This window comes from Cucumis melo, chromosome 6 (assembly GCF_025177605.1).
Source record: "Cucumis melo cultivar AY chromosome 6, USDA_Cmelo_AY_1.0, whole genome shotgun sequence".
Lineage (NCBI taxonomy): Eukaryota > Viridiplantae > Streptophyta > Magnoliopsida > Cucurbitales > Cucurbitaceae > Cucumis > Cucumis melo.
This window is the reverse complement of record NC_066862.1, coordinates 26,795,657-26,809,372: the sequence shown is the minus strand read 5'-3', so window position 1 is coordinate 26,809,372 and position 13,716 is coordinate 26,795,657. Positions and strand designations below refer to the sequence as shown.

At 32.7% G+C, this 13,716-nt stretch overlaps 1 protein-coding gene across 1 annotated transcript; it reads left to right on the top strand.

Moving 5' to 3' along the window:
* The first annotated feature begins 3,246 nt into the window (after positions 1–3,246).
* Positions 3,247–10,217, top strand: LOC103500145 (isoprenylcysteine alpha-carbonyl methylesterase ICME). Its single transcript, XM_008463354.3, has 11 exons — positions 3,247–3,699; positions 4,103–4,179; positions 5,605–5,674; positions 5,778–5,858; positions 6,457–6,531; positions 7,123–7,224; positions 7,307–7,447; positions 8,357–8,422; positions 8,516–8,659; positions 9,098–9,188; positions 9,748–10,217. The coding sequence occupies exons 1-11, from the start codon at positions 3,425–3,427 to the stop codon at positions 9,907–9,909; spliced, it is 1,284 nt and encodes a 427-aa protein (XP_008461576.1). The 5' UTR covers positions 3,247–3,424; the 3' UTR covers positions 9,910–10,217.
* The last annotated feature ends 3,499 nt before the right edge of the window (positions 10,218–13,716 follow it).

Here is a 13,716-nt window from a genome sequence, read left to right as displayed (position 1 = left end):
TTTTTATTTAATGAACAAAAATTAACCCACTGCATTTCTTGGACTGAGACATATAAATAAAGTGAGAAACTAAAGACAATCAAAACTTTTCGCTCGTAATTTTTCTTTCATGAATTTCATCATCTTCTTCTTATTATTATTATTTTCTTTCCATTGATGCTCTATCATCTTAATAGCCAATGGATTGCCACCACATTTCATTGACAACACCATATTTAGTTCCTCCAAATTTGGAGGATCATACCAAACATATCTCCACTTTTCATTAAATCTTGATGTAAGATGTTTTAGAAAACAAATCTTCATTTTATGGTTTTTTTTATTTGTTGTTATTATCATTATTTGTTTAATCTTTCATTTACAAACATGAATTTTCAAATTCTTGATACTTATTTGATAAGTGGATTCAACTTAAATGTGCCAATATAATAGGGTATATACACACATATAGTCATAGTCAACAATGAGCAATTTCATGCATACAAAAATATATGATTGATTAAAATAGTTAAGCTTCACTTCTAGGAAATAAAGAAAAATTAATATCTCTTTCTAGATTGTGCCGGGACTATTAGGAAACAATCAATCATCTAGATATTTATGACAAGTAGGTCTATAAGGATGACCGGATCATCCTTATTCAATCTTCTCAATATCAAGTTATTATAAAAAGACGGTTATTAAATATCATAAACTAATAGTTTCAAATTTGTATTTGAACAAACTTTTGTCCGCCAATTTTTACCCTTTTGTAGTATGTTATTAGTCGAGTTTGTTGACAAAGTTAGCATTCTGTTGGTGGTTGTAGTTAGATGCTTGAGGAGATCGTCCGAATTAGTTGCATAATAATTTCTCTACTTAATATAAAGGGAAACTGTCAAAAATAGCAAATTTGATAAAATATTTACAAGCTATAGCAAAATTTTGAATTCTATCGATAATAGAAATTGATAGACTACTGATATGCTTCTATCAGTGGTATTAATAGGTACAGTAATAGAAGTCTATTTCTATTATCGATAGAATCCAAAATTTTGCTATAGCTTGTATATAATTTTAATTTATTTTTTATTTTTAAAAATACTTTCTAATATAAATATCATTTATTAGTATATTTAAAATTTCATGTAAATGCAACACATATACATATACATCCCTGAACTTTTGATTTTCACTCTAGCCTCTTCAATATGTCAATTAAATCTACACATCGATTCAATTATTATATTTAATAGATTTTAGAAATATTAAAGATAATTTAACAATTAATCGTTATATAAAACAAATTATTTTCTCGTTGTTAATTCAACCTTAAATTTTAAGTTTTTAGTTAATATATTTTTAAAAGATGTCTACTCACGCTACAAAATAAAATTTGATGTTTTCTAAAAAATATAATAAACTGGCAAAATATTTATACCGTATATAACAATCCTGAAAACAAAAAAGATTCATAGCCTCACAATGAGAAATACAAAAAATGCTCAAGTCAATACGCGATAAATCAACCATACACGCGCACGAGTAATTTTCTTCTAAATGAATGTGTGTACTACAATCTAAATGAACGATCCAATACTGTTTAGGTCATTTACACAATCGTGTAGTTCCTTTTAACGATAGGAAAAAGACTTCAAATTTAAACGATCTTGTTGACCATGGAAAATGATCATATTGATTATGTTAAACGATTGTGTAGTCCAATGTAATTATCGTTAAAAACTTCAAATCAAACGATCGTGTCGACCATGCTAAACAATTGTGTTAACTATGGTAAACGATCATTTAGATCATGCCAACGAGTTCGTATAATTCATTTAAAATGATGAGAAAAATAATTCAAATTTAAACGATCATGTTGACCACATGGTAAACAATGGTGTTGACAATTATAAATGACCATTTAGATCATGTCAAAATGATAGCCAAACGATTTTGATATTTTCGAATGTGAGAAAGATGAAGTAGCATCAAATAATTTTGTCGAAAATGGTAAAGATAAAATAGGAGATTAAAATAGAAGAATAAATCGTTTAAAAATAGAAGAAATAAAATCTGGAAGATGAGATGAAGAAATCTAGAAGAAGATGAATAAACTGTAAAGAAGAAAAAAATAGAAGTGACGGATCTTCTCCGATATTTAAGGATGCATTTGAAAGTTATGAAAAATATTTTACCGATTTCATGAACTTTTATTTCTTTTACCTAGGCCATAAATATTTTTGAGTTTTGTTATATTTATGTAAATTATTCATTAAATTTAGTCTTCAATTTAATATTTAGTTTTTAGCACAAAATCGAAGTTTTAACTTTTAAGAATTTATTAAATAAAAATATAAAAGCTTTGAGGACCTACTAAACATTTTTGTTTTAATTTTATGAAGTATATAAACACACAAATTTAAAACTGCATGGTCTTTTAAGTTTGAATTCATTTATGAGGTACATGAAATTTTGGATCGGCTACTGATGTATGAGTCAATCCATCATCTCACACCTTCAACTATTTGCTATTGTCATTCAATTTATTCACATACATACAAATAAATGAATCCATCATTCTATTTGAATCATTTCATAAATTAGAGAAAAATGTTATGTGCATCTCTACTTTTCAATTATTTATTTGAAAATAAGTCATTTAGAAAATTGAAATGTTTGATGATCATTTTAAATATAATTTCAAAATATTTTCAAATAGTACTACTTTTTATCAAAAGAGAAAATAAATAATTTGTTTAAAAATATAATTTTTTCTAGTTAAGTTAAATGGACCGTTCTTCTCACATTCTTGACAAAATATTACAACTATTTTTAAAATACAGTAAAATTCATTAAATTATTTGTAGTTGATTTGACTTCTTTTTTAGTTATATTTCGTAAATATATTAAATTATTACTATTATTATTTTACTATCCACAGCAATTTGATATTAGAGGATGTATGGTCCATGAAAGAAAAAAAAGGAAAAAATAAATAAATTGAGGTAATTAATAATGAAGAAAAACCTTAATTTATAAGAATCCAATTCCCAGCGTATTGTGTAGTGTAGAAGCATATGGAAATGATAAATAACAAATGATAATGAATATGAAGTTTGAAATTTTGAAGGGACTCTCATCAAATGGGTGTCTTATCAGACAAAGTGATCGTTATTATTCGGTATGCCACATAGGCATTGCACACGTGGCAATCTTATTCGAATTTTGAAACTTCCAAAAATTCCCCATTCTTTTATTTGTTTATTTCTTACCCTTCCAATCTGACAGCTTTTTCCAATCTGTTCCATTTTGAAACCAAACTCAGACCATTTGATCTCAAAAGTGAAAACTGCTTCCAATTTTTCAAATCTGAATCTCTAATTCCCCCCTCCCGTTTTCCCCTTCGGATCGCCTTCCCTTCCGTCCTCTCCTCCGCCCGTCCATGGCGGCTCCGGCTGACCGGCTCCGCCCTGTCGTCAAGTTTTCCGGCCAAGGGATTCGTTTTGACGAGGATGATTCCACCGAGACTCGCCCTCTGCTTTCCAGGATGCTCACTTATCCGATTGGGATTTTCCACCACCAGTTGCGCCGCCGTCTCGGCGTTGGAAAGCCCCAAGTGCTACGGCGTCAGCAGTCTTTTAGTCGAGATTTTGGCCATGCAGCTGCGGAAACCTTTCTCATTACTCGCCTGAGCTTCACTCTCCTTCGATCTCTTGGGTAATGTGGAAATGGATTCTCTCTGCTCTCCATCTCTTTTTGTCGATTATTTGGAAGCCTGAATGTTCTGGTTAAGTGGTGAATGTAACTATGACTTGGATTATCTCCTGAATTTGCGGCGGGTTCTTCCTGTAATTAGAATTTGCAAAGACCTAACAGGATGCCAAATTTTCTTTCTATAATGGAAAGGATCTTATATCATAGCTTATAGTTTCATGCTTTCTGCTCCTGGGGATCACTTTAATCATGGAATCTCTTATTTTATTAATTTCTTTCGTTTGAACAGGAGGATCGGTAAAATTTTAAATTAATTATGGAATCTTTACGAAATGAATATTAGTTTTGCTTGTTCAATGGGCTCGTCCTCTCTCTCCCTGTATCATGATCCCTTCTTTTCGTTCAGGGTAGGGTACCGGTGGGTCGTACGATTAACTGCACTTGCAGTATATGCCATCCTTCTTATGCCCGGTTTTCTTCAAGGTATTTTTTTGACCACTTATTGCATAAGTGTCTTTTGCTTTGAACAGTTCTTTTTGTCCTGTAAAATCTTATTAGAATTTGGTTGTCTTTAATATAAAATTGCGTGCGGGGAATACAAATTAAAGCACCAATAGAAGCCTCTGCTCAACTTAGTCATGTTCTTTCCTCCGTAGCCTGTAAAATTGGTGAAGGCCACATTCCCTCTTTGACGTCCTTCCTCACTAACTTCTGAATAACACCTTCTAGCTATCAATCTCGTTCTTATGATCATTTTTGTACGTTGAGTAAACTCACTCGACCGATGGTCAAGTTTTATGATATTTAATCTAATGAAGCTTGTAGTATGTAAATCTTTTGTAAGAAAATGGTGTCTAGGGTTACTTCTCATAATCCTTAGCCCTTCCATGACTAGATCAATCTCATGCTGGTTGGTTCATAACATCCCCTGCTCTTTATTTTTCCTTATATGACTTTTCTATGGGAAACGAGAGGTTCATGTTGTACTTTATGTACTATTTACAAGTTTCAACCGTGTTTAGAAGTTAAAAAAAAAAAAATAGTGTAAAAGGAGACTCAACTAGTAGCTGCACAAATTGATCACTTAATAATTCTCTGTTATCTGTTAGACAAAGGGGGTCTCTGCACCAATAATCTTCTAGGGCCAACGCCAACCCATAACAGATGATAGGCTATACAATCATGTTTCTAACATCAATACTCTACTCAAAACAGCGTCTCTGTCTCTTATGTGTAAATGGATGAGAATTATCCAATTTGTTTTGTACCAAATATTCTTGATTACTCAGTTTTTGGTAAGGATAAAGATTTTAACTCAGGTGCGAGGGATAGATACACTTTGTATTTAATGAGTAAAGTATAATGAACTATATTGAAATCACTTTAAACTTGGACAGTTTTCTGAGTTTGTATACTCTCATGATCATAGCAGCCCTCTGGCTGGATAGTGGCTATCATGTTTACAACAAATTGTTCAGAGAATTCAAATTAGCTGTGAAAAAAAAGAAACTTAAAAATGAAGGGGGTGGGGGAAGGAAGGGGGATAAAGGGAGATACATGTAGAGAGAGGAGTGAGAGGATGAACAAAATCCAAGATAATTATTATAATAGAAAATTTGTTGGAAAAATATAAGTTGATCAGCTATTTGAAACTTAAGTATGCATGACTTTCTCTGATAATAAATTCATTGATGTTGCCATCTCGACTTACAGAAATTCAATGTGGTCACACAACCTGCAATTTTGGACTCATTTCAACATTTTAGTTAGTCTAAAGAAAGAAAATATCATGACCTCATATAAATGTTGCCATCTCGACTTACAGAAATTTTACTGAAATGCTATTATTGGAAACATTTGCATGTCCTGGATAAATTCACATATCTGATTACCTTTTGTTTACAACAGTTATGTATGATTATTACTTCTCAAGTCAGGTTCGGAGAGATATTATTTATGGAACTCAACCGAGAAATAGGTATGTGTTCTACAACAGGTAATTGTTAAGTCTGCTTTTTTCTATGTTGACCATTATCCAATTCATGACTTTTTTTCTCTTCTTGTTTTGGATGATGTTTCAGCTTGGATTTGTATCTACCTACAAATACTGATAAAAAGAAACCAGTTGTAATATTTGTTAGCGGTGGAGCTTGGATTATTGGGTAAGTGTAGACTAGATGATTATGCATGTCCGTCCTAAAATGATTTTTGGCATTGGCTTCATTCAGGTCTTACAAATGCTCTTTTTCTAAGCTATAAAATTTTATTACTACAATACACTACATGATTTTATTCTTTAGACTTTTCTGACACTGGTTAGTTTGTTGTCCTTAATTAAGAGAAGAATGTTTTCAAAAGCTCTTTGAGTGATCCAAATGGAGGATAGGAAGGAAAAAATATCGAGAATCCTGAAGATAACTAGTCAAGATACTCAAAAATAATATTTCTTTCCAAGTTTTCTTCAGAAGGGCTATAGCTGGAATAACCACATAATAATTATATTCTTTTCCATCTTTTTGTAAACATTTTCTCCAAGAGGTATTTCTTTTTGGTGTGGGTTATGGGGTATGGGGAATGAAAAACTTACATCCTCGGCAACCTTATAAGTTATGAAAAAACTAAAATGGCCAAACCACCTTTTTTTGAAAGGTTATGTACCGACATAGTAAATTGATTTGTTTAATTATCTTCATGGAAGCTCTTTTTGCATCTTAGTTTCGCTATCTGGCAATATAATATTAATATTTGTTAATGATTTAGGAATAAAGCATGGGGAGCACTTTTAGGACTGCAGTTGGCAGAGAGAGACGTCATTGTAGCCTCCATTGACTATAGGTAATGCATTATGTTCAAGCATTACTACGATGAACTTTTTAAACTCTTCTCTCTCTTCCTTTCTTCATTATTGTTAATATTATTTTCTTCTGTGGGGCAGGGGGGAGACTGGTGGTTTATATGGTTCTCTATTAGACTTATTTGAATGAAGAATGATGGGTACAAGAAACTTGTCTGAATGGCATGCATTAGCCTAAGAAAACTTAGACCTTTAGTTTGGGTGATGTATCTGTGTCCTACATGTTGGACACTTTCTCTGACAAATCTATTTGTACAAATAATACTAGTAGTTTCTTGGGCATGTGTGCTATTTATTAGTACAATGGATATCTGTCAAATCTAGTTGTTAGAAGTTAATATAAGTTGAAACTTCTTAGGTACGTGTCAAATGATTGTTAAGCATAATTAGCTGACATAATAAATTTTGAGAGTTAAATACAGGAAACTCGTTTCTATAAATGCATAAGGGAACTTCAAATTTCTCTGGCATAGAAATAATAGTTTCTTGAAGAGTGCTATTTTAGTAAACATGTCCTTGTTATGACCGTGTCTTGGTTTTCTATCTTAGTCTCATAACTCTGTAATTTGCAGAAACTTTCCTCAGGGTACAATCAGTGACATGGTGAAAGATGTTTCTCAAGGGATTTCATTTGTATGCCAGAATATAGCAGACTATGGAGGAGATCTGGACAGGTGACTGAATGATTTCTTCATTTCTTTCATCCTTCATCATATGCTCACCACCTTATTATTTTATTTTGCCTCATCTTAATAGAATCTTTCTGATGGGACAATCAGCTGGTGCACATATTTCTGTTTGTGCCCTCTTGAATCAAGCAATCAACGAAGCCAGAAAAGGAGAGAGTGTAGATTGGAGCGTCTCCCAAATAAAAGCTTATTTTGGTTTATCTGGAGGGTAATTTTCTACAACTGTGTCTTTCTTGTGGCAGTTAAGGAATTCCCATGAAATTATATGATCAATAATTCCAAGCCTCTTTCGTTTGTCTATGATTGGACATCACATGCTTTGTTGCCAATCTTATATTTTCTCTTCTTTTATAAAGACCACTTAGATGAAGTACTTTTTGTACGTGCTTCAGAAAGTGCCAGTCAGAATTGAATAGAATAGGGTGAGGAGAATTTGAGCCTTACACGTCCATAACTTTTCTGGATTTTTTGTAATAAAAATGGCTGGTGGTTGTGTAACCTCTCTAACTTCTCATCTCTGGGGCTTGGCCCATAGGGTATTTATGGAAAGATTTACCCTAATTCCTAAATCTTTTTCTTTTTTATTCTATATATTCTCCCTCATTGTACCTATTATTTCCACATAAGTCTTGGTTTCGTATTTATTTGCTTCAACAAATTCATCCCATTCAATAGATTCTATAATCATTTTTTTTATTGGCTTTTGGCTGGGTAAATTCTTTTACTTTCCTTCCAAAATATAGCTCAAGGGACGTTATGATATAAACTGAAACGCCTCCAGGTGGCTGATCCTTCTTCATGCCAGTGGTTTATAAATCTTGTAACTCCTCTCAAATTCTATTATCTATATGAGGGGACAAGGGGAAGGCCGTTCGTTATATAGATTTTAAAAGCTGAGGCCTATATATTTGAGGACTGAATTCACAACAGTTCATTAATCAAAATGTAGTCTTGCTAGAAAGTAGTAGAAACACCTTTATTTGACCATTGCTCTTTCATATTTTATTTCATTACTTTATAAAGTCCCAGTTATTGATTATTGTGCAATTTTCCTTCTTATTTGGCTCATGGATGAGGACCCTGTACTTAAGTTTTCTTTTCTGAATTCTGTGAACAGGTATAACTTGTTGAAACTAGTTGATCACTTTGATAGTAGGGGTCTATATCGTTCTGTCTTTTTGAGGTAGGTTCAAAATGTCTATTTTCTCTTCATTAACTGACTGGTTTATGTCAACTTATTCTTTTTCACAATTTGAGCCACTTTTATTCTCTGTAGCATAATGGAAGGTGAAGAATCTTTGTCCCAGTTTTCCCCGGAAATAAGAATCCAAGATCCTAGTGTTAGTGATGTTGTTTCCAGTTTACCTCCTTTTGTTCTTTTCCACGGCACGGGTGATTATTCAATCCCATTTGGTGCCAGGTTAGTTTGTTTCTCTTATTGAATTGATATCAAATGAACCCTAATCAAATATTTAAAGTGACCTATTATCTTTAATTTTTGGAATGGTGCAAGTGGTTGTAACCTTTAATTTTGTATAAATGGGTGATTATGTGAAAAAAAAAAAATACTTTTAGCGGTGTAAGTGTGTAGTTGGAACGGAAAGGGAAAAAAGTATGTTCCGTCTTTTATTTATTAAGATCTCAAAGCTTTTCTGGAATCTTATAATAGATGCTTGCTAATCACCTCCTGCTCTCATACTAGTATATAAATTATGCATAGGTATGAAACCAGTAAAAGGAATCCAATTATGTCCAACTTCAAGAATCGCTTTGGCATAAAAAAATAGAATCATATTCTCATGGTTGGATGAATAAGTTCTGTCCTTTTAACTTCCAGATGCTAATTTCAAAATTTCAGTGAAACTTTCACGGAGACACTTCGGAAAGCAGGGGCACAAGCTGACTTATTTCTCTATGAGGGAAAAACTCACACAGATTTGTTCCTTCAAGTAAGCTGACCTCAAGGCCCTATTGTAGCTTCTGATATTTTGTCTTTTGGTTATTCTCATTTGTACTTTGTAACCCTCCTACAGGAGTGACTCAGCGTAAGCTTGACATGTGCACACACGCACAAACTTCTTTGAGGGAAAAAATAATTATTTTCTCATGCGTACATTTTCTCTAAAATTTATCCACTGTATTTATGCTATGGAGGAAGATTGACCCGAATGCAATACATTATTTCCATTTTTAGGTTTTTTGACTTTCACAGAATTGTCATTAAAGATTTAGGAAGAGAAGGGGTAAAAAAGGTGGTTTATCTTTTTATCTGCCTGTTTTTATTTTCTACAGGTCCTTTAACAAACTCGTGACTTGATATATTTAACTAAAAGTGTGTATACCTATATAAACTTACAAAAAGGAGAGGAGCTTAACCATTATATTTCAACAGAGAAAAAAAAAGTTGATTGTTAGCTTGGTTTCGTGTGGTACTTGGGAAGATGAAAGATTCCTTCTTGCATCTCTCTACATGGTCATTTTGTGAAACTTTTTGTCATCTTTTTTCAGGATCCATTTCGTGGAGGCAATTATGAACTTTTTGATCAAATAGTTGCCATATTACATGCTGGTGACGAGGAAGCTCTTGCAAAGGATTCTATGGCACCACCAAAACCGCGCCTTGTTCCAGAGGTATTGATAAGATTGGCACGAATGGTTAGCCCTTTCTGAATCCTTCCTCCATTGTCTTTCAGCTTTTCACAAACAAATGACCAATTTCTATGGGGTAATATCTGTGAATATTACCACTGTATTCACTTTGTGTGTTGGATATCCCGATGTATCATTGTAAATTGGTTTAGAAGCTCTTGAATCCAGCTATTGCTGGAGAGTATTCAAAACTTCTATTCGTTGTAGCATCATGGATATTTGTAGTGCCTATTGTTGGTTTAGAATTAGCAATCCTAAGATTGCCCATTGATTATGTATTATTGTTTGTTTTAACATACTTAGCTATATAATATTTACCGATTCGTTTATTCGATTTTGACTTTGTGCTGTTTTGATTCTTTTATTCACACTGCCTACTGATTGCTAAATTGAAGAGGATCCAAGTTACAGGTCCATTGTGTTCATACTGCCACCAATATGGAGCACTAAAAAAAAATTGATCAAAGGATTTTAATGTCCGCAGATTTTTTGTGTGTGGTGAAAGTGGTAGTTCATAAAAAATACTTGTACTCTTTTAAGTATTTGGACTGGCCAAACTGTTCATACGAACTTATAATGTTAATAATTCCATCAAATAAATGAGCATAGAGAATGTTATATAATAGAAACCTTCTATACTGTGGGGTGAAAGGTGAGAGATCGAAAAGTTTATCATATAAATCTATGTTTATTGCTCGTGTTTTCATCTTGGGTTTTCATATATTTTCTTTGCGTTAATTAGAATTTTGCCGGATTATTTCAAACAAATAAATTATACCACTTATTTAAGGGATCATTTTATAAATAGAATAAAGTGGCAAAATATTTATACTGTATATAACGATTCTGAAAACGGAAAAAGCTCATAGATTCATAGTGTAAAATAATATATTTGGTATATGGTCGTTTAGATTTGGCTATTTGGTACATTCGTTTAGATTTAGTCATCTAATTTGACAATTGTTTTTTTAATTCTATCATTTAATTTGGTTACATGATCGTTTTATTTGGTACATAATCGTTTAGATTTAATTTGATAATTATTTTTTTAATTTTATCGTTTAATTTGGTTATACAAATGGTTATGTTTAAAACTGGTTACACGGTTGTTTACTTTTTTTTACACTATCGTTTAGATTATTTTTTTACACGATTGTTTAGATTTGTCTACATGATCATTTATTTTTTCAAGATTCTTTAATACACGATCGTTTAGATTTGGATAAACGATTTTTTTAATTATTTTGGTACGTGATCGTTTAGATTTATTTGCAGAATGATTTGTTTTTTTTACACCATTGTTTACTTTTTTTTACACGATCGTTTAGATACTTTATACACGATCTTTTAGATTCTGCTATTTTTTTGTATATGATAGTTTAGATTTTGTTACCCAAATTTAAACGATGTAAAAAGAAAGAAGAAAAGAAGAAAGAAGAAAAGAAGAAAGAAGAAAAGAAGAAAGACGATGGAAAAAAATCGCAGAAGAAAAAAAGAAGAGGTAAAGAATAAAAACGATGGAAAAATTAAACCACATATAAATAGAAGAGGAAAAGAAGAAAAACGACGGAAAGAAATCGCAACGAAAAAAAGAAGAAAAGAAGAAAGACGATGGAAAAAAATCGTAGTGAAAAAAAGAAGAGGAAAAAAATAAAGACGACGAAAGAAATCGCAGCAAAAGAAGACGATAAAAGAAATCGTAGCGAGGAGAAGAAGAAAGATGGAAAGACAAACCGAAAATATTTAAAAAATGGTTAATTTTATGGATTTTTTTACATAGACCGTAAATAGTTTGATGTTTTGTTTCCTTCATCAAAATTTCTCTTTATTTAATCTCTATAATTTCAAATTTGTTACCATTTAGTCATTATTATTTACGAAGATTTAGTGCAGACATGTCATATATTACTAAAATTCAATAAAATTTCTTACCCTTCGGATTCAATAAATCATATTAGAAAGGGGTCTTTTCAAAAATATAAAAAAGTGGCAAATATTTACATTGTATTGAAAAATTTTGAAAATGGAAAAAGCCCAGAGGCCCACCGTATAAAATACCAAAAATGTCCATTCAACCATGCCTGTAATATATTTGGTAACACAATTTGGTAAATGATCGTTTAATTAATTGGGTATACGATCGTTCAGATTTGGGGTTCCAAATCTAAAAAAAAAAATTCAAAATTTTAGTATACGGTCGTTTAGATTTGACTACACGATCGTTTCGATTTGGGGTTCCAAATTTAATTTTTTTTTCAAAATTTGGTATATAATCGTTTAGATTTGGCTACACGATCGTTTAGATTTGGTTACACGATCCCCAAATCTAAATGATTTTTTTTTCAAAATTTGGTATAAACGATTTTTTCAATATTCTTTATACACGATCTTTTAATTTTGGTTACTCTAGTTTAAATCCCTAACCAATTTTTTCAAGATTCCGTATACACCATCTGCGTAAAAAAGAAGAAAGACGAATTTTTTCAACATTCTTTATACAAAATCTTTTAGTTTTTGGTTACTCTAATTTAAATGCCTAACTAATTTTTTCAAGATTCCTTATACACCATATGTTTAAAAAAGAAAAGAAGAAAGACGATACAATGAAAAAAAAAACAGGAATAAAAAGAAATAGATTTGGTTACCCAAATCTAAAAAAAAGAAAGATGGAAAAAATGCATGAGTACAGAGGAAGAAGACGATAAAAAATCGCAGAGAGGAGAAAATGATGGAAGGGCAAATCTAGAATATTTAAGAAATGACTAAATTTATGGACTTTGTTACACGGGTCGTAAATATTTCAGTAGTTTGTTATATTTAGGAATGTTTCCCTATTAGAAATTTAATAAAATTTCTTACGCTTTAAGATAATAAACCCTATGTAACACCCCAAAATTTGGAATTTAATTTTATTATCTTAAGTGTAGTTAGTGAAATTTTGAATGTTTTGAATTAAGTGATTTTTTTGAATAATTGATTTTATTAGACATTAAGAAAATATCTAATGGTGATATTTTATTTGGAAAAAAATTGATGTGATTGGTTGATTTTGAATTTAAAAAGGGAGATTTTGTGGGTTTTAATTGAGGAGATAAAATATTTGTTTTGTTGGTTTAAATTAAGGAAAAGGAAAGAGAAATTAATATGGAATTATTAATGGTGTTTAAATAGGCATAGGGACCCGTGCACAAAAGGAAAAAAAAGGAAAAGAAACCCTAGTTTCCCCTTTAAAACCCTAGCCGCCACCGCCGCCACTCCATCACAGTCGTCGACCTGCAGTCCGCAGTGGGCCGCCCCCATCCTTCGTTCTCAAGTCGTCCATCTGCCATGCCACCGTCGATCTCATCCGAACTGGAACACGAGCCCTTTCATAAGCAGTCGTCATCCCCATCGTTTCGCCGGTTGCCGCGTCTCCGTCAGCACCTCACCGCAAGCCGTCGATCGCTGGCTCGCCGTCACGATCGTCCCTCGGTGTCGTCAACAAGCGCCTCCACCGGTCACCGTGTCGCCTACCCAGTCGACCACTCCCGAGTGAAACGCACGCCCGATCCGCGCCTCCAGTCGCTCCGCATCGCAAACCGACCCGACCCGCGCCCTTCTCCGTGAGCCGAACAGTAGCCGCGATCGCGCCTGCTCCCAGCTGAGCCGTGCTTGCCTTCCCAGTCGAGCCGCGCCTGCCTTTTTAGTCGAGCCGTCCAGCTAACTGTGAGCCACCAGCCTATTTTGGGTCCTTTTTCACCCGTTTTGGTAAGCCTTGATTGAGTTTTGGAATACCCAATTAAGATTTAAATTTTTTGGATCTTAAATAATTTAATTTTAGGTTAAATT

Coding starts and splice junctions, on each gene's coding strand:
- LOC103500145 (XM_008463354.3), top strand. CDS start 3,425: ATGGCGGCTCCGGCTGACCGGCTCCGCCCTGTCGTCAAGTTTTCCGGC. Junction 3,700..4,102: donor ACTCTCCTTCGATCTCTTGG/GTAATGTGGAAA, acceptor CTTTTCGTTCAG/GGTAGGGTACCGGTGGGTCG. Junction 8,423..8,515: donor TATCGTTCTGTCTTTTTGAG/GTAGGTTCAAAA, acceptor TATTCTCTGTAG/CATAATGGAAGGTGAAGAAT.